Source organism: Marmota marmota, unplaced genomic scaffold (genome assembly GCF_001458135.2).
Source record: "Marmota marmota marmota unplaced genomic scaffold, marMar, whole genome shotgun sequence".
Lineage (NCBI taxonomy): Eukaryota > Metazoa > Chordata > Mammalia > Rodentia > Sciuridae > Marmota > Marmota marmota.
In genome coordinates this window covers 5,129,115-5,147,489 of record NW_025999880.1, presented here as the reverse complement: position 1 = coordinate 5,147,489, position 18,375 = coordinate 5,129,115, and the positions used below count along the sequence as shown (strand labels likewise).

The window sequence follows — 18,375 nt, the reverse complement described above, 5'->3', positions numbered from 1 at the left end:
AAAAAAAAAAAAAAAAAAAAGGAACTTTTGGTTGGACAGCGTCTAGAGATGTTACACTGAGGTGACCCCAACCTCTGTCTGCAGTTCCAAGTCTTCTGTGTAGGCGTCACTGCTGCTGTAACTTTGTAGATGAAGAGTCTGTATGATGATGTCCTGAACGTTTTCTATCCTTTCCTCACATAAAGGTAGCTACTGAGACAAGCTATTATTAAACAAGTGTCTCCACTTGTCCAGATCTGTAGTGGGGGAATGAGGGGACACAGCCTATTATCAGTGGTATTTTTATAAAGGGTTTTAAAATTTAAAAATTCATCATATGGGCACATTATTTCAAGGCTTCAACATCTTTCAAAACCAACTGACTCTTATCCCCTCCAGACACTTCTAATGAAGGTCACCATCTCTAACTTTCCCCAATACATATATAATACAAACAGTATGGTTGCAGAATTCTATGGTACTAGAGGTATAGTAATTTGCCGGTCTGTTTGTTTTCCATCCACTAGGCAAGTATATCCCTCCTCCCACTCTTTGTTCCTTCCATCAGTCATCAGAATGAAGGGGCTGGAAAACGTTGTTCTGGTTTCCATTTAGAGCTGATTGCCCATTGGATACTGCCTGGAGGCCTTGGGGATGAATGAGAAGTTCTGCAGTTTGCAACAGTGGCAGAATCAGGTAACACATCAGGGAACCGACCAGCCTAAGACAGGAGGGGACAGAAAATGATGGTTTCCGATACATTCCTCAGCTCAACTGTTCTAGTTAGTGGTCCACATGCCTCCTATAAGTGGCCTCTGTGACTTCTATAAATGTCCATTAGTATCTTATAGAAAGCCTAGATTTGAAGATACATGTGAGGTAAGGAGGGAAATAAGATGCAAACCTAAAGAATGAACAAGGTAGAAACTCTTGTGTTCTTGCTTTGACCTTGGTTACTGCATGTCCATTTTCATTTAGTGTACAGCTTCTTCCCTGCCCTAACATTAACTTCAAAGTCTGTAATGTATCTCCTCAGTTCTTCTCCCCTACATGATGTCTTATGCTTAATGTCTTTCCCCTACACGACCTCTTATGCTTAATGTCTTTCCAAGTATGGTGAAAACAAATCTTCAGGATTAGGAAAACTAGTACTTAATAAATACCATTCTTCTAATGGCAATTCGGTAGACTCCCTTGAACTTCTTACCTTGGCATCTAGAAACCCTCTCCCCAATCTAGCAATCTTTCTCACAGCACCTCCGCAGAGGAGTTTCCCCACGAACAGGAAGTAGAGGCCAAGCAAACACAGTCCAGTTCTTATTACTGAAGAGTTGAGATTCAGAAATATCGCTTTTCTTGAGGAAAATGGCTAATTTTATCTCTTAAGACAAAATCAGAATTCCTGATAGTTGCCCAAACTCTTCCCCTAAAAAGAAAAGTTAACAAACTTTTAAAGTCAGATGAAAATTTTAACATTGGAATATTTTCCAGAGAAAAATACCTTAAAGTTTAGAACAAGTATTTATGATCCTTATATACTTATGATCTTCCTGCCTTTTGCTTCCAAGTCACTGAGATACAGGTCTGTGCCACAGTGCCAGGCCAGGCTTTAAGTTCTAAACTAAAACTCTATTGTTTCTAACAAGTTCATATACTCAAAACTCCAAAAATGAGACAAAGTCACAGAAACACATTTATCACTAACTATTCTTGACTGGCAAAAGTCAGTGCTAAACCTATCAGTTTCATCCTTAAAGCATTTGTGCAAAAATACTAACTTCTATTTTATTTTATTTTTTTATTTTTTATTTTTTTTTTTTGAGAATTTTAATATTCATTTATTTACTTTTTTTTTTAGTTTTTGGCGGACACAACATCTTTGTTTGTATGTGGTGCTGAGGATCGAACCCGGGCCGCACGCATGCCAGGCGAGCGCGTTACCACTTGAGCCACATCCCCAGCCCCTAACTTCTATTTTATAACTCTTGAATGACAGACTATCCAACAAAGAGCAAGCAAAACAGCATAGGCCACAAGCAAGGGAAAAAAAAAAAAAAAAAGACAAGTCAAAAATATACCAAGTAAGAAATTTAATGCAACTGGAAAACACAAATTTCTCCTTTGGACACCTGTTCCTCACTGCCCTCAAATGCCCCAGCCCTGGGGTAATGGCTAAACTTGAAAAACAATTGATATTTAAACAGCTACATAAACTTGGTTGGCCTGAACCAAACTACAAAGCTTAGCCTCCGTTATAATGTGCTAATAGTCAAAAACATAAGCCAAATCCTTAAATCTTCTGGGTTTGCTTTGTACCTGATGCACAGGTGGTAAGGAGACGATGACTCTCTTTCTTAGTAGCTATAGCCTATAACCCAAATAATTAAAAGAGGAATACAGCTGGGCATGCCTATAATCCTAGTGACTCGGAGGGCTGAGGCAGAAAAACTGCGAAGTTTGAGGTCAGCCTTAATTTAGCAATTTAAAGAGCCTCTCTCAAAATTAAAAAAAAAAAAAAAAAAGGCTGGAGACTTGAGTCAGTGGTTAAGCACCACTGGGTTGAATCCCACATTAAAAATAATAATTTTATACATATATATGGCACTAAATAGCATTGTATCACCCATCTGCATTATCAGAAAAACTATGTTATTCATGCACACACACACACACAAAAAAAACACCTGTCATGTCTGTTCCAACGTTCTTATAAAGAACAGGAGCAGGGCAAAATCGTAACTAGTGAATAGTCTTTACCCAAACTCCAACAAACATTTCTCATCAGTTTCTTCTCTACTGGGTCAATTTGATATTCAGTCGGTGTGTGTGTGTGTGTGCGCGCGCGCAGGGGGTGTCCCTCTGTTCTTGGGACAAGAAGGGAACAAGAATAATGACATAGGTGTTGAGTAGTTTCCCTAGGTAAAGAAAGTGAGCAGCAGTGACCTAAAACACTGATATGACAACATACAACTAGCCAGACAGAAGTTTGAGGAAGACTGTTCCATTCTGGAAAACAATGCCGACAGATGGCAACACAAGCTAAAACAGCGTTAAGATCTGGCTACGTTTACAGAACAGAGAATTAGCTCTTTTCTTGACCTTGAGTCTCTGAACCAGCAGTTGCCTAAAAATCTACATTTGGTCAACTGGTCCAGGCACAGAAAACATGAAGAAGCTAGGTGAGCTAGTTATTAAAAGCCCTACTTAAGGACAAAAGCTGTACTCAACATTTACTTTTTAAGTCATAAATAATAAATGCATCAAGTTTACCTACTGCTCTCCACAAATACTTCATCACCTGCCCGAGCACTGGCAGCAAGAATTAGATCTGAACAAACAAAACCAGAATTCCAGGAGGGCAGGATGGATTTTGACCCAATGAACAATTTACTAAGGTAGATGGAGAAGAATCCAGAATTTCCTTTGAAGTACCTTTGGTCTCTTTAACAAAGTATACAATGCTTTAATCAAATAGCTTGCAGAAGTTAATTAGCTCTCTACCCCTAGGACCTGACCCTGCCCTCTGTTTTTTTGTTTTACTGACCTTACATGAGTCTCACACCCTCCTCAGCTTCCAGCTGTTTCCTCTATTTCTCCAGCTTCCTCTTTCTCCCCATCTCTCTTTTCACTTTCTCTCCCCTTTCATTCAGCAATGAATGCTCAGGGAACAGAAGGCAAGTAGTCAACTCAAGCCAGTGAGAACAGTTCCTGTGCATCAGGTACAAAGCAAGTCCAGAAAACACTTTGAGGGTTGGAATAAATTCTAAGAAAGGCACAATACTCATTTCTCACATATGAAAGGATATTTCTGTACCAATTTGTTAAGCCAGATAAACAAGATGGAAAGAAAAAAAATCCTTTATAGATATTTAAGAGTAGTTTGTATCAGAACTTGTCCACAGTCTCCTACATGATATATTTTAGTCAAACTGAAAGCCTGTCCATTGTTTTTTTACCCAAGTTTATTTGGTGGTGATAATTGCATTGATCATCCACAAAAAACACATGGATAAGAATCCAAGTTAGTACTACAGCCTGCAATCTGGTGTGATTAGTCCTCTCACCAGTGAGGAACTAAAAATTCAAAGGTAAACTTGACTATTAATATGATAGCTTAAGAATTGGGGTGTAGTTTCAACCGTAGAGCCTTTGCTTATTAGCATGCTGGAAGCTCTGGGTTCAATCTCCAGCACTGCGATTAAAAACAACAAAAAAACCCCTGAAACTAGTACTGAAGTTTCAGAATAGAAATTCATGTGAGGAAGAAGAGTGGGAAAGGGGCACCTTAAGTACAATATCTCAAATCAGCGGTTCTTAGTTTTTTTAGTGGTGCTGAGAATTGAACCCAGGGCCTTATGCATGTGGTTTACTCTAATGTAGTCTGTCCTGGTGGCTAAAAGACCCTCCCAGATAAACCTTCAGTTTAAGAGATTATCACACAGCTGGGTGCGGTGGCTCATGCCTCTAATCCCAGAAACTCAGGGGAGGCTGAGGTAGAAGGATTGCTAGTTCAAAGCCAGCCACAGAAATTTAGCAAGTCCCTGTCTCTAAATAAAAAAATAAGGGCTGAGGATGTGACTCAGCGGCTAAGCACACCTGGGTTAAATCCCCAGTGCCACCGCCCCCCAACAAGATGAGATATCACAAAGATGGCACCTAAAAAGAAAAGTTTAGCCACAGCCCCCAAACTCATATGTCACAACGAGAATCTCAACATAGAACAATGTATTGAACACTGGGCAAAATCAACCAGGATATCCCAGGGACTACCTTTCCAGTTCAAAATTAATCTCAACTATCTTAAAACAACACCCCCGCTTTTTTTGTGTGTGTGGTGCTGGAGATTGAACCTAGGGCCTCAAGCTTGCAAGGCCAGCACTTAACCAACTGAGCTATATCCCCATCCCCAAAATTCCTCTCTTCAGAAAAGTAGTTCATACATAGACTATCTCAGATTATGGAAATGTTGCTATTTCAATTAAAAAAAAATAGCACTTCTTAAATAAAAGGGGCGGCCCAGTGGTTAAGAGCCCCTGGGTTTAATATCTTGGTACCAAATGAACAAATAAAACTCACCTTCCTAGTAATGGTAATAATTCAATCTGATTTTGCCTTTGTGGATCTATTTTAATAATACAAATTTAAGTGTAAACTCAGGCATTAAAACAAATGCTGTTTGTAGACACTCACCCATTCTTTTGCATGCTAGTGTCTTTTGTAGGGATGCTATCTAGTTATTCAGCGTGTAGCCAATTCCTGGCCACTGTGTGACCTGTCCTAGTTCTCAGCTAAACCCAAACTGACTAGCAAAAGAGGGCAAGGGTTTAGCTAAGAACTAGCTGTGTACTGCACATTGTAAAGCTAGGAAGCCAAGCTTTCTTTTTGTCTTGGGGATGGACTCTAGGCCATGGCCACTCTTCAAGAACTGCTCTGAAATAGCTCCAAGAGTAAGTACCCAGATCAAAGATAGTACCATGGGACACCCTGGTGGCACCAGGTAGATATTACAGGTGGTATTCACTTGAGGCAGACTTATTCTTGTCCTGAAGAACTTTTCGAATAGAAATGGCAGACTGGCTTAAAAGTTCCAGTTTTTGGCCTGCCAGGGATTGACTCATGAGTATTCACTGAGAAACATCCCAGCCCTTTTTTGAGATGGGGCCTTACTAAATTGCTGAAGCTGGTTTTGAACTAGCAATCCTCTTGCCTCCCGAATTGCTGGGATTAGGCATGCACTACCACACCTGGTGGGCCTGCTACTTTTAACATCTCTGAGGCTGTTTCCTCAAACTACAAAATGAGGTTAATATCAATTAAGGATTACAATGAGTCAAAGTACTTTGCAAAACAGCCATTATTTTAACATCAGGTATTTGTACCATGGCCTTGCATTTTTCCTCAAATGTTTTCATTAGAAAAGGTAGCAAGGGCATGAACCCTTGAGTTGACTACTGTGGGAATAAGCCCAATCTGATTGGAAGAGCTCTCAGATCTTAGGTATGCAGACTCTTGCCTCAAGACTTTGTTAATGTATTTCTTCACAAACATTTACTGAGGTTTGTGTACTGACATAGTGGGTGGGCACCTTGTGAGGAAGTTAAAAACTATAGCCCTCAAGTTCTGCTATAGAGCTGGGAGAAACAAGACATACACATGTAATAACTAAAGAGTAGTTTTAAAGGGATATAAGTACATGCATATGTCACATACTGTATAAACAAAAGTGAAGCAGAAATAGAGTGCAATTAGTTCACAAATGTCTCACGTCATTGGCTGATCAAGAGAGGGTGGAAGGGTCAAGAAGATCAAGAAGGGTGCTAAAGAATGGGGCTGCCTGTGGGATCTGGGGCATATAGAATTAAATACACGTATGCTGGGTCTCCTGGCCTTGAGAAAAACCACTTAAGCTAGTTGCCCTTTATCAGCCTTAAAAAACAGGGTCAGGGTCCTGAAATAACCAACATATTGCCCATCTCCCCCCCACCCCCCTCTAAATCTCTACCAACCCCAGTACTGGTGCTTGAACCCAGGGCCCCTCTATCATTGAGCTCTTTATATTTTGGAACAGGTATCTGTAAATTGCTGAGGCTAACACCTCGAACTTGCAATTCTGCCTCAGCCTCCTAAATATCTGAGATCACAGCTATGTGCCACCCATGCCAGGCTCACTCTAAATCTCAATGTAAGAATGAATCCTTTAAAAGTTATTGATAAGAAAAAAGGAACTGAATTGATTCAATCCCAAAGGGAAATCTGCAGGGATTCTAAGGCAAAATCACTGAAGTCAGAAGTGACCTATGGCTTCCTCTTTAAGGATCAAGCTTAAGAATGACATCAAAAGGAGACCCAGGAGGAAGTAGCAACATAGGAAACAATGTCATTAATTCTCATGACATGCATATACTGAACAGTCAACATACATCAAGGTGTGTTTTTTTTTTTCAAGACCATTTGGGGGCAACATTTACTTTTCCAATTATACCTGGGCTTAGATAGCATATAAATTAATTTGAATATCTTGGCTTCATATCTAAGGAGGAATTATTTAACCCAATGTTAGGATTAAAATACTTTCTCCAAAAATCTGTTAACCACTAGTTTTGTGAAATTCAGACTTCAATAACACTGTGTTAGGAGTACCATTATTAAACTATCAGCATTGCATTGGGTTCAATGGGAAATAGTATTGCAAAAATTTCCGTGATAGGAAAAATTAACACATACTGTCAGTGGTTATAACTTGTGAGGTGACAAAGTGAAAACTGACAAAAAGAGTTAAAGAGCTTTAGCAGCTTGTTTTTTAGATTCTGGAATGAAATGTGATTTGAGCTGAACCTTTAAGGACAATTAGGATTTGAAGAGGCATGTTGCTAAGGGAGGGAAGTGGGGGTCTGAAAATATAACCAGACCACAGAAGCAAAACCAGATAGGATCAGTACATTATTTACCACTGAAGATGTGATTTAAGAATAGTGATACATTGGAAAGGCAGAATATAAATTCATCATTGATTCATAATAGGGGAGTGATAATGTTATGAAAGTCAAGACTGCAAAGACAGTATGAAGACTCAAATCAGATACTAGCTTCAGTACTAAAATACTTCAGTGACAAATTTGGGTATGCAGACAAGAATGCTAGTGGAGAAGAGAAGCAAACCCAAACAGCAAATTCTGAAAAACCATCTGGCAAGCAAACAAAACCTCCAGTTTGACCTGTCATAACTGCAATGGTAGTATTGACTGTCACCTCACTATAGTTTACTGCCTGATTTTAGAGGGCAAAGGAACCATTTTTGGTTTTCGTTGTTGAAGCATATTTGATGTACTACTAATCAGTACTTTACATTTCTATTCTTAAGATGTGGATGTCACTTTCAGTATTTTTTGTAACTTAAATTTCTAGGCATGCCACTGCTACGAAGAATGTAAGATATTCAGCCTAAGGCTTCTCTAGTCCATTTAAAGGATGTAGGTTTCCTTTTGACAAATGCCATAGTCTATTCCTATTATTAAAACATGTTTAGCCCTTCTCTTTTATGAAGTGAATTTTGGATTATTAGTGGCTTCAAAGCACCTTTCAGAAATTAGTAAAGGGACAGAGCTAACATTTTTCAGATTGATACTCAAATCCAATTTGCAACACACCTACTAATGAACTTCTTTCTGTAGCCTCCCTTGCTAGCCTCATAGGCAGGAAAATTCCTACTGTATAATTGTCAATTCCATCCTTTCTCTTATAGGAAAATAATTTACTTGCCTAACTGCAGACATATTCTTCAAAACAGGCAATTCTAACACTAAAATTTTTGCAGGAGAGTAGGGTTGACAGCAGCAGCAGTACTAGGGATTGAACCCAGGGCCACTCTCCATTGGGTGCCCATTCTAGTGCTCCTGGCTCAGCCTCTGGAAATAACTGGGATTATAGGCATGTGCCTCTATGCCCAACTCTAATATTTAATGTTTTTTTTGTGTGCTGCTGGGATCAAACTGCCCTCATACATGCTAGGCTCTACCACTGAACTGTAATATCCCCAGGCTCAACATTGTTTTAATGCTAGTGTTCCCACATGCATCTTCTTAATGACTAAATCCCATCAAGAGGGCTTTTAAAAAATCACTAATATATAGTATTCTTAGTGACAATACTTTATAAACAGAAGGCAAATCTATTCTTTCCATTTCCACAATATAAACTTGGGGGCAGGGGATAATGGGAATAACAAATGCCAAACTGTTTCATTCTCAATATCATTCCAATTCTTTTTGGCACTGTGTGTACTGATTTTTTAATCAAGGCGTAGGTAGTAAATAAGTAGGATTTTAAGATAAGCTATCATTAAAAGCCCCTAATAGAGCTGGGTGCAATGGTACTTGACTATAATCCCAGCAGCACAGAAAGTGGAAGCAGGATTGGAAGTTCATAGCCAGCCTCAGCAACTTAGCAAGATCCTGTCTCTAAATAAAAAAATTAAAAGGGATAGGGATGCAGCTCAGTGGCTAATTATCCTGGGTTCAATCCCCAGCACACACACACACCCCCAAGGAGCAGGGGGATCACTCTTAAAGTCACTTCACACCACAAAAACTATAAACATCCCTGAAAGCATGTTCATTTTTCCTAGTCTGTGACCAGCGTCACACCTAGGTTTTTCTGCATGGGACCTACTCCTGTATCAAGTTCATGTTCCTCGCTTTATACCTTACCTAAAGATAGACAGAAAAACAAGCAAATGCATGTCATCTTCTAATAAGTCCCAGAATCTAGGCATTTTTGTGATTTATACAAGTTGAATTACCTACAAGGTAAGTACTATTCAAAACCTAAATGGATCCAGAAGTTGAAAAGGGAAAGGATATTGTAACATACGGAAGGCAGAGGTGATCATAACAAAATTTACCCAAATCATCTTGATCCAGATCAAGGAAGCTGGTCTCCCTTCACCTTGCTGTGTGGATTAGTAACAGGGATAATTTCCTGGCTTTTTGTTATAGCTCCCTCTAGTGGCTATGTGACTTTTAGACACCCAGGGGCACTTGATGGCTGAGCTTCATCTACAGCCCAGCTGCTTAGGGCTTCACTTAGTTGCTGAGATTGCCCTCAAAAACCTGCAAGCCTCCTTCCTGCCTTAGCCTCTGAGCCACTGGGATTACAAGCATGTGCCACCATGCCCAGCAATTTCTATCATTTATTCCAAAGGGGTGTGGAACAGAACATTGTAAAAAAAAAAAATTACTAGACACTTTAGTATCCCTTTTCAGTCTATGTGGTAGGATTTAGTATTCAACAGAGGTTCAATTTCCAACATCTCATCATGGTGATAGGGTCTAATCATAGCCAACAACTGATACTTGGGTGATGACAACTCAAATCAACCCAGTGTTTATCATCTCCTTTATACAAAGGTTCAATGCTCACCACCCCCACACAGTTGTAAATGAGGTTATTTCTAAGTTGAAATTATTTCAGATGAAACCACCTGAGCTTGTGGATTCATCCATTTTGCTTATCTTAAACATAACCTTATGGCAGGCACACTAAGTAACAACAGTGAGACCCTGTCTCAAAATAAGGAACTGGGGATATAGCTCTGCTGCCAAGTGTTCCCGGGTTCAATTCCCAGCACCAAAAACAATAACAGTAACCTTATGAAAAGGTATTTGTTTCTCTCCCTGATAACCCAGTTTAACACCTGCTAAAATGTAAATTGGGGGCTGGGGATGTGGCTCAAGCAGTAGCGCGCTCGCCTGGCATGCGTGCGGCCCGGGTTCCATCTTCAGCACCACATACAAAAACAAAGATGTTGTGTCCGCTGAAAACTAAAAAATAAATATTAAAAAATTCTCTCTCCTCTTTAAAAAAAATAAATTAAAACATGTAAATTGGCCCAAAAGCTTGGGAGGCTGAGACAGGAGGATTGTTGAGTTCAAAGCCAGCCTCAGCAACAGCAAGGCACTAAGCAACTCGGTGAGAATCTTGTTTCCAAATAAAATACAAAACTGGGCTGGTGATGTGGCTCAGTGGGTGAGTGCCCTTGAATTCAACCACCAGTTATGCCCCCCCCCCCAATTCTTTTCAGGCTAGGGGTGTAGCTCAGTGGTAGAGCACTTGCCTAGTATTTTCAAGGCCCTGGTTCCATTCTTCTAGCATCCCTGACATAAGTAAATTGGGTTCTGGTTATAGCTTGCTGAGTGGTTATGCTGCTTGCCCACGGTATGTAACAAGCATGTGGCTCTGGGTTCAATGCTCACCACCACCACCACCACCACCACATATAAACACAAACACACACACACACACACACACACACAGTTGTAAATGAGGCGATTTCTACCTCTGAAGTTAAAATTATTTCTGAAAAAATCACTTCTACACAACAAAAACTTCAATTTATTTTGTTTACTATTAAAATACTATGTGATCTTTCCCTTGATTACTACACACACAACTCAGGGTTATCAAGTATAGCCTTCAAATCTAACAAGCAGTAGTCCAAAGTTATCAATCACAGAAGTTCTGGTTTAAGTATACTGTAACTTCTTAGGTCTATGTTTAAAGCATAGTAATTTTGCCAACCTTACTATTTATTCAACAATCCCAACATGCAATAAGCAGATTTTTCCTTACAATCTCTACTTCATGCCAATCTTAACCTTTCCCATAGGATCAGAATGATTAATGTCAATGTACCTTGTAAGTATTAAAATAGAAACAATTACCTCAAAACAACAGAGTAATATATTATACTGTGTACTTTGGATGGATGAATAGTTCCTTTAATAGTATAAAATGGTGAGCCTACTGTAGCAACAGAATAGAAATGTGGTCATACCTTTTCTTCTCTTATCTGCTTCAGCCTAAAATAACGAGAAACTGAAATCTCAATTAAGGAACCAAACAAGCCGATTTTCACTCACACCCCAAACTATACACCGAAGCATTAAACCTGTGTTTTAAGACAGTTCTCCAATCCCTTATCCAAACTTGAGAGCAGATGTTATGAGTTCTAGCTGTCTGTACTTTCGTAAAAAGGTATATTATATGTACTGTTACATAATGCCCTAGGCAAAGACTGGCAACTGCGTGATGATTAATCGAAGTACATGAATTATTTCTACAGGAAAAAATGCTTAGTCACACTAAGTGCAAAAGGCAGGCATCAATTCTTGTCAGCTTTTACATTCTACTGGATCAACAAAATTTTTATTCAGGTTAAGATTTCAAAATAGTGGATAAGAGATTGTGAATCTGTTTTCTGCCTTTGTATTCACAGTGATAAAAATAAGGTAAGCCAAAAAATGGTTACAACAGAACTTCAGTCTAATACTTTCTGACCTTTTAATACTATTTATGGTATACATACATATATATAACTTGTTTCATTTGTAATTACAAACTTCAGATACAAAGCAAAAAGCCACATATAAGAAATTCACCTTGACCACAGAAACCTGAAAATAGCACCAGCCCTAATGAAGACATTAGACAAAACTGAGAAAGGTTGAGGTTCTAGAATTAATCATATTGAACTCAAGCACTAAAATGGGTTGATTTATGAACATTTGAAATTTATTTAAAGTATAAAACTTAGGGAAAACATTTTAAGTGAGGGAAATATTCACATTCCAAACACCAAGTTAAAAAATATTAGCTTTCAAAATATAATTCAGATCCCAAACAATTAGGAATCAGAAAATTGGTCTTACCTTTTGTTTCCAGTAGGATGTGGGCTGAACAGCAAGGTAGGTTATTCAATCTGATGTTATGAATAGTAATTGCTTCTTAAAGTGCTTTCTTGGTTAGAAAATAAACTATTTATAGATTCCTTACAATATTATAAGGGGACACAGAAGGGAAAAATTCAAGGTAGCCTTTGTAGTTCCAAGAGGGTGTGACTTTCTTCTAATTGCCAATATTGGTAGAGGGTCATTTCCTAGGACTAAAAATAACATTTCTAGTTTCTGTCTGGTCACTAAACTACATAACCTGTGCTCCTCTACCTTTCATAGTATGCACTAAGTCCTCTCAAATCTTCATTCTTAAGCCTATTTAACAAAGAACACCTTTCTATCTCATTTCAATCTCGGGTTGAACTACTAAAAATTTTAGTACAGCCTCTCATTTAACTTAATAGACAACCTTGAGTAAAGGCCATTTCCATTTTGGTCCTATTTCCAAACATTCGGTGAACATAAATGAAACCAGGTTTGTACAAGTGTAGAAGTCTTATCTATTAATAGTATTCTGCACATGAGACTTAAAACTTCAAAAAGCATGGCATGTATAATTTTTCAGAATGTTAAAATAGAAAATCTACAATTTTGGCTCATATTTTGAATTCCTACATTACTACTTAATGTAATGAATCTACAAGGAATATTTTTCAAGTAAAATTCTTATTTTGAATCTACTCCTTTCAATCAGGTAATTACATGAGACCTTATACAAATCTCTTTTGCCCATTTCTTCCACTACAAAGATTATGCCTGGCTTTTTCTGTTTTAAATTGTATCACCTGAATAATCATTTTTAATTTATCTTGCAACTATGATTAGCACCCAAGGAAAAAGTTCAAAGATCTAGCTATTTCTTTTGGACTGAGAAAAGAGTGGTTTCTTGGTAACTATGAGGAAATCACAAGACCAACAATTTTAAGTAAAACTTCCCTTCCTATACCCAAGGAAGCTGAAACTTTAACATCAAGGGGCTCTTTCTAGTAAAAGTATTTAAAAAACCCAAAACTTTACAGAACTATGGTCAAGAAGGGTTTACAGGTGAAGATTCACTCAAATTAGCAGTTAAATCCTTTAGTGCACTGTTCACATTTCAAAAAGGAAAGTCATTTTGTTGAGTTCTAATACAACTGTGTTAAAAGTTAACATGTACTACTCATTAATTTTAAGATAAGTCTCATTGAGAATCTCAAAGGCTATCTCCAAGCTGATATTTATCAACCAAGCAATTTTACACAAACCTGTGTTGTCTAAATGGTCACCAAAATAAGCAGTATCTAAGTTTTAAACCACTTTAGCAAAGTATGCAAAACATCTTTTAGAGACTAGATCATAGCCTCAATTGCCATATTACATAAATTTCTCCCTTATTGTCCCCTTAAGACTATTACATAAATTAAGATAGCTAATACCATTGAGATAGTAAATTAAAAGTTCTTGAAAGGCTAACATAAACACAAGAGTCAGAATCTTACTAATTTAAAGAATTAACTGATAAGAGTTAAAATCTTACATGAAGAGGAAAAAGGACAACCATGCATAGTTTTTTAAAAAATGTTTATTTTTTTTCAAAGAAAAACGGCAATAGCCAATTGGAACCTACTTATTCTTCAACTCCAATTTTGTTTTCTTTAAATTTAGAAGTGACTTACTGATTTACTATTTTAAACAAACCCCCCCTTTCCCCTTTAAATGTTTACCATCTACTCGTGCTGAATCCTTCCAAGGAGATTGCTCCAGCGTATATCTCCAGGTCCTCGCTTTGCTCCTTTTACCAAAAAATGCAAAACACAATTCCATCGTGCATCTTAAGGGCTCCAATCGTCAAAAATAGGAAAAAAAAAACCTTTGGAATAGCCAATTAAGTTGAATAAAAAAATCCACACGAATGCGGTTTGGTTGGGGCACGAATCCACTCCTATGTTCCTGGTAATCTGATCCCGCTCCATGAATCCTTGTAATTCATCCTCCCTATCCTATCCACATTATGATTTGAATCCAATGATCCAGCTCCAAGGATTGGGATCCAGTGAGCCCTCTCCAATCCAAACCTTTATAACCAGCAAAACCAAAAAAGAGGAGGCAAAATGTTAGATACTGTAATCAAAAAAGGTTTCTGGGGAATGATGAGTTATGTCTGTCATCAGTTTAACAGATGTACATCAATAACTATCAAATTCCCCAAAACAAGTTTCTGAATGGTGTTCAGATAAATTTTAGAAACAATCATCATAGAGACTAATTGGAAGAAGCATTTATATTTACAGTTCAACTGATAATGCCAACACTTGTTACTGTACAGCGTATTACAGGTTTTGTGGTTGCAAAAAGTTATGTAGTTGAAAAGTTTACTGATATTGTTACCCACCTAAACTAAACTAAATCTAACGCTCCCATCTGCAATTTAATTTGTAAATTAAAGTGTCTTAAACATGAGTCAATTATGAATCTTAGTTTAAAGGGGAAGGTGAGACTTAAAAGTACTCCCAACTAGATTATCTACACCAATACATTGGAATTCTATATTTTGCTTTCATTTTGTCTTAAAAAAAATGAAATAGCAACGCTCTTATCAGTCACACAGAGGACATGCAGATTTAGCAGTATTGATATTATACTCTATCTTGTTGGAATTAAAGACACCCTGTACCCACATGTACACCAACAGCAGGTCACACATTAACAGTTGTAACTAAGCACTGTGACAAATTAGCCAGTTCTTCCCACATTAGTCCCTATTAAAACAAAAAAGGGGGGGAAGGGAGCAAAATAAATTGTTACAAAATGGGCAATGTAATTTTGCCACAATTGCCAAGGTTTAAAGAGCAAAGCAATTGTAGCTAAAGATACCTGCATCAGATGTTTGCAAGTTTTTATATATATATATATATATAAAATCATTTTTAACCCTTGCCTTTTAGTATAAGGTCAATACTGCCAATTTCATCTGTGACAATAGCACTTGGAGTCATACCATTGCCTCCATTATTGATCTGATCCTCCTCAATCCTCCTTTTGACAATCCTAAAATGATTGAAATGTGCTCCACAATCCTTAATCCAAAGCATTCTTAATCCATCTCTTCAGATATGTCTACAGAAAGACACATGAAAAGCAAGATAAACATAAGAACTTCCCCAGGTGAGATAACCACAAACACCCCCCACATCCCAGTTCACACAAACCAGAGCAGAATAGACATTTACACAGTATCACAGTCTGAAGAGCATGGAGAGTTAACTAAATTTAAACAATCCTGTCTATGACATCACTTAAAATACAATTTATCAAAGACATGAGGGGAATGTAGATGTTAGGAGCAAGGGGATATTACACAAGAATGCAATTCAACACTTTAGCCCATTCTGAACAAAACAGTTTGAATTAAAAAATGAAAAGATTGTACTGAATAAAGGAAAACTGTATACAACATGGGTGCTACAAAAAGTGTCACCAATCATCTTTATGTACGAGAGCGAGATCTGCTATGACGGGGAGAATAGCGTGGTGATCCTCTGCTTCTCCTTGGGGAGTAACTGCGACTCCTGCTGTTGCTTCTGCTACGGCTTCTGCTACGACTACGGCTTCGAGATCGAGATCTTCCATAACTTGGACTTCTGGGCCCATCAACTTTAACCCGGATGTAGGCAGTTTCTCCCTATTGGATAGACAGAACTTTCCATTGAAAGATCTAAGCTTTCACCTATCTTCAGGCATGCTGAATGAATACAAAGTAACTAAAACCAGATATCTGGTAATTTAGGTGGACGCCTTTGCCTGAATCCTTACCTTCAAATTCCACTGTTAAGACCACTGTATCCAATCTGGCCAAATAAAAGAATAAGTGTATAACCTACCTCATGAGATCTAAACTTAGTGTTATCCAGTTTTCGAACTGCATAGGTCATATCTTCTTTCCGTACAAACTCCACGACACCAGTGCCATCTCGGTAAACATCAGCATAACATACATCACCTGCCTCACGCATGTGATCCTTTAAATCCTGCCAGCTTCCACTTGGAGGCAGTCCTGAAAAAACGATTTTTCCCCTTAAAACCAATTACCCTAAGTTTTACGTTAAAACTTATAACATATATTAGAACAAAGATTACTTAAAAATGCTTAATGATTGTACTTAAGTGATTCCAGGTAAAGAGCTGGTAAGATTCTGAGATCCAGAGTCCAAATTTATTTGTAAAGGATCTTCATATTCTAGAACCGCAACCTAATTTGGGCAAATCACCACCACAGTAATCTTTATTTACTAAATTCACCCAAAAACCGAAATAATTTTAAGGCCCAGAATGAACAACGAGCAACTGTTATACCGGCCATGCAAAGAAAATATCTTAAGTGATTCCTGTCCCTTCCCAACCCACAAGAGTGACATAAGCTCACCAGAGACAACCACTCTGTTTTCAGAACGCCTAGATGGGGGGCCATAGCGGCCTCGGGGAGCTCCGCCACCTCCACCCCCGCCGCCGCCTCGGCCTGTACCACGGCCGCTTCGAGGAAACTCCACCCGCAGACGGTATCCATCGTAATCATAGCCGTCGCGACCATATACCGCGTCTTCCGCGTCCCTGCATGATCACAGAAGGCAAAAAGGATGAGAAAAGAGACCCGCGGGAAAAAAACTCACTCTGTGGGGAATGAGAGGACCCCGGCACATGCGCACCCACCGTGGAAGAGCCCACATGCGCTGCATAATAGGACCGGCCCCTCCCCCACCCAGAAACACGCTAGGCGCCCGACCACTACACAGTCCTCGGCGCCTCAGTTTCCCGTTCCGGGCCTGCGCGTGAACTCTGGGGGCGTCCAAGGCACCCAGCCACCAGGGACACCATACCGACTCGGCTCCGTGCTCGACTTCTGCAGGGGCGATATCGTGTCGCCCCAGCCTAAAAGCCCCTCCTTCCCCATTATGTTAAGGCCTCGGAGCCTTTCCCCAACTACTCCGACCTATTTCCTCAAGGCTGCAAGCCCCACGCTGCCTCACCGCGGGTCCTCGAACTCAACGAAGGCGAAGGGCGGTCCTCCACGGCGATTCTTGAGATCGATGTCGCGGATAGCGCCGTATTTGTAAAACACGTCCTCAATGTCCTTGGTCCGGATGTCTGGAGGTAAGTTACCCACGTAGATGCGGCAGTCGTTGTTCCCTGCAGGACCACGAATCACACCACCTCCCGACATGGCGGCGACAAAAAGCGCGGACTCGAGAATAGGCCTTCCCACCAAGCCTAGCGCACGGCAGAACGAGCCCGCAGCGGCACCACGTCTCCCGCGGCCCCTCCAAAATGGCGCCTTTATCAGCTCGGCGCACGGATATGGGGGGAGGGAGGAAGAGAAGCGGGAGGAAGCAGCTATTCGACCTCAATACGCACGCGCAAGAGCGTAACGGGTATCGGCGATACGCTCACGCACGCGCAACGTCACCCTCCGCACGAAGGGGAAAAAGTCCCCCGCGTTCCCGGCTTGCGGAGTGATTGGTTATTGGAATGAGCAGCCGTTTGTTGAAAATTAAATACAGAAGCCTCGTGAAAGGTGTAATTAATCCCCGCCGGATCTTCAAGCAAGCCAGTTTCCCCAGGAGTGGTCCTCTTTGAAAGCCAATCTGCTCTCGGAAAGTCCTAGGTGAAGCCTAGCCTGTAATCTCGTCCCACCATGCTTCGCGACATTAACGGCCTTTGGCGGGAAAGGCTCCGGGGGCGGGACCAAAGGGGGAGGGACCGGGCGGTTGCTCCGGAAACCAGAGTGTCTTCGGATGTTTCTTCTAGTCCTGCAGCCGGGTTGTAAGTGATTCCATCAAAAGCCCGATCGGAGCCGTACCTTGCCGCCCTTTCTGCGAATAGGTGGTGGTTACTTAGACAAGAGTCCAGTTTAGATTTCTTAAAAAAATACACCGCTGATCCAACTTCGATTCAGAATTTATATGGCTCAGTTCAGCCGTGTTTCTAGTGGCAGTGGGTCGTACCCTGATTAGTCACTGGTGGCACTAACTAATCATACTGCCCTTCAGGACCCCAGACCCTGCTTCTCTCGGTAATTGTTTCTCGTTAATTGCCTGTTGCTTCTCTGCCTAGCGCAGAGAAGCTTGGTGAATGCTTGCCCAGTGAGTTGTGCCTGCTGTCTTCCTCTTTTCAAAGAACACATAAAGAAAAG

General features: G+C 39.8%; 1 protein-coding gene across 3 annotated transcripts; it reads right to left on the bottom strand.

Moving 5' to 3' along the window:
- Positions 1–277: 277 nt before the first annotated feature.
- On the bottom strand, positions 278–17,558 carry Srsf1 (serine and arginine rich splicing factor 1). Of its 3 annotated transcripts, XR_001504583.2 has the most exons (5): positions 17,213–17,554; positions 16,612–16,796; positions 16,070–16,242; positions 15,187–15,870; positions 13,753–14,263 (listed from the first exon to the last, which is right to left on the bottom strand). XR_001504583.2 is itself a non-coding variant. In XM_048788448.1 (4 exons), the coding sequence occupies exons 1-3, from the start codon at positions 17,404–17,406 to the stop codon at positions 16,004–16,006; spliced, it is 618 nt and encodes a 205-aa protein (XP_048644405.1). In that variant the 5' UTR covers positions 17,407–17,558; the 3' UTR covers positions 278–1,068; positions 16,002–16,003. The 3 variants fall into 3 exon arrangements, 2 of the variants coding, with proteins under 2 accessions (XP_048644405.1, XP_015350916.1); XM_048788448.1 differs by lacking the exons at positions 13,753–14,263; positions 15,187–15,870 and adding an exon at positions 278–1,068 and having other exon boundaries at positions 16,002–16,242; positions 17,213–17,558; XM_015495430.2 differs by having other exon boundaries at positions 13,753–15,870.
- Positions 17,559–18,375: the final 817 nt, after the last annotated feature.

Coding starts and splice junctions, on each gene's coding strand:
- Srsf1 (XM_015495430.2), bottom strand. CDS start 17,406: ATGTCGGGAGGTGGTGTGATTCGTGGTCCTGCAGGGAACAACGACTGC. Junction 16,797..17,212: donor GTTGAGTTCGAGGACCCGCG/GTGAGGCAGCGT, acceptor GTGATCATGCAG/GGACGCGGAAGACGCGGTAT. Junction 16,243..16,611: donor AAACAGAGTGGTTGTCTCTG/GTGAGCTTATGT, acceptor TCGTTTTTTCAG/GACTGCCTCCAAGTGGAAGC.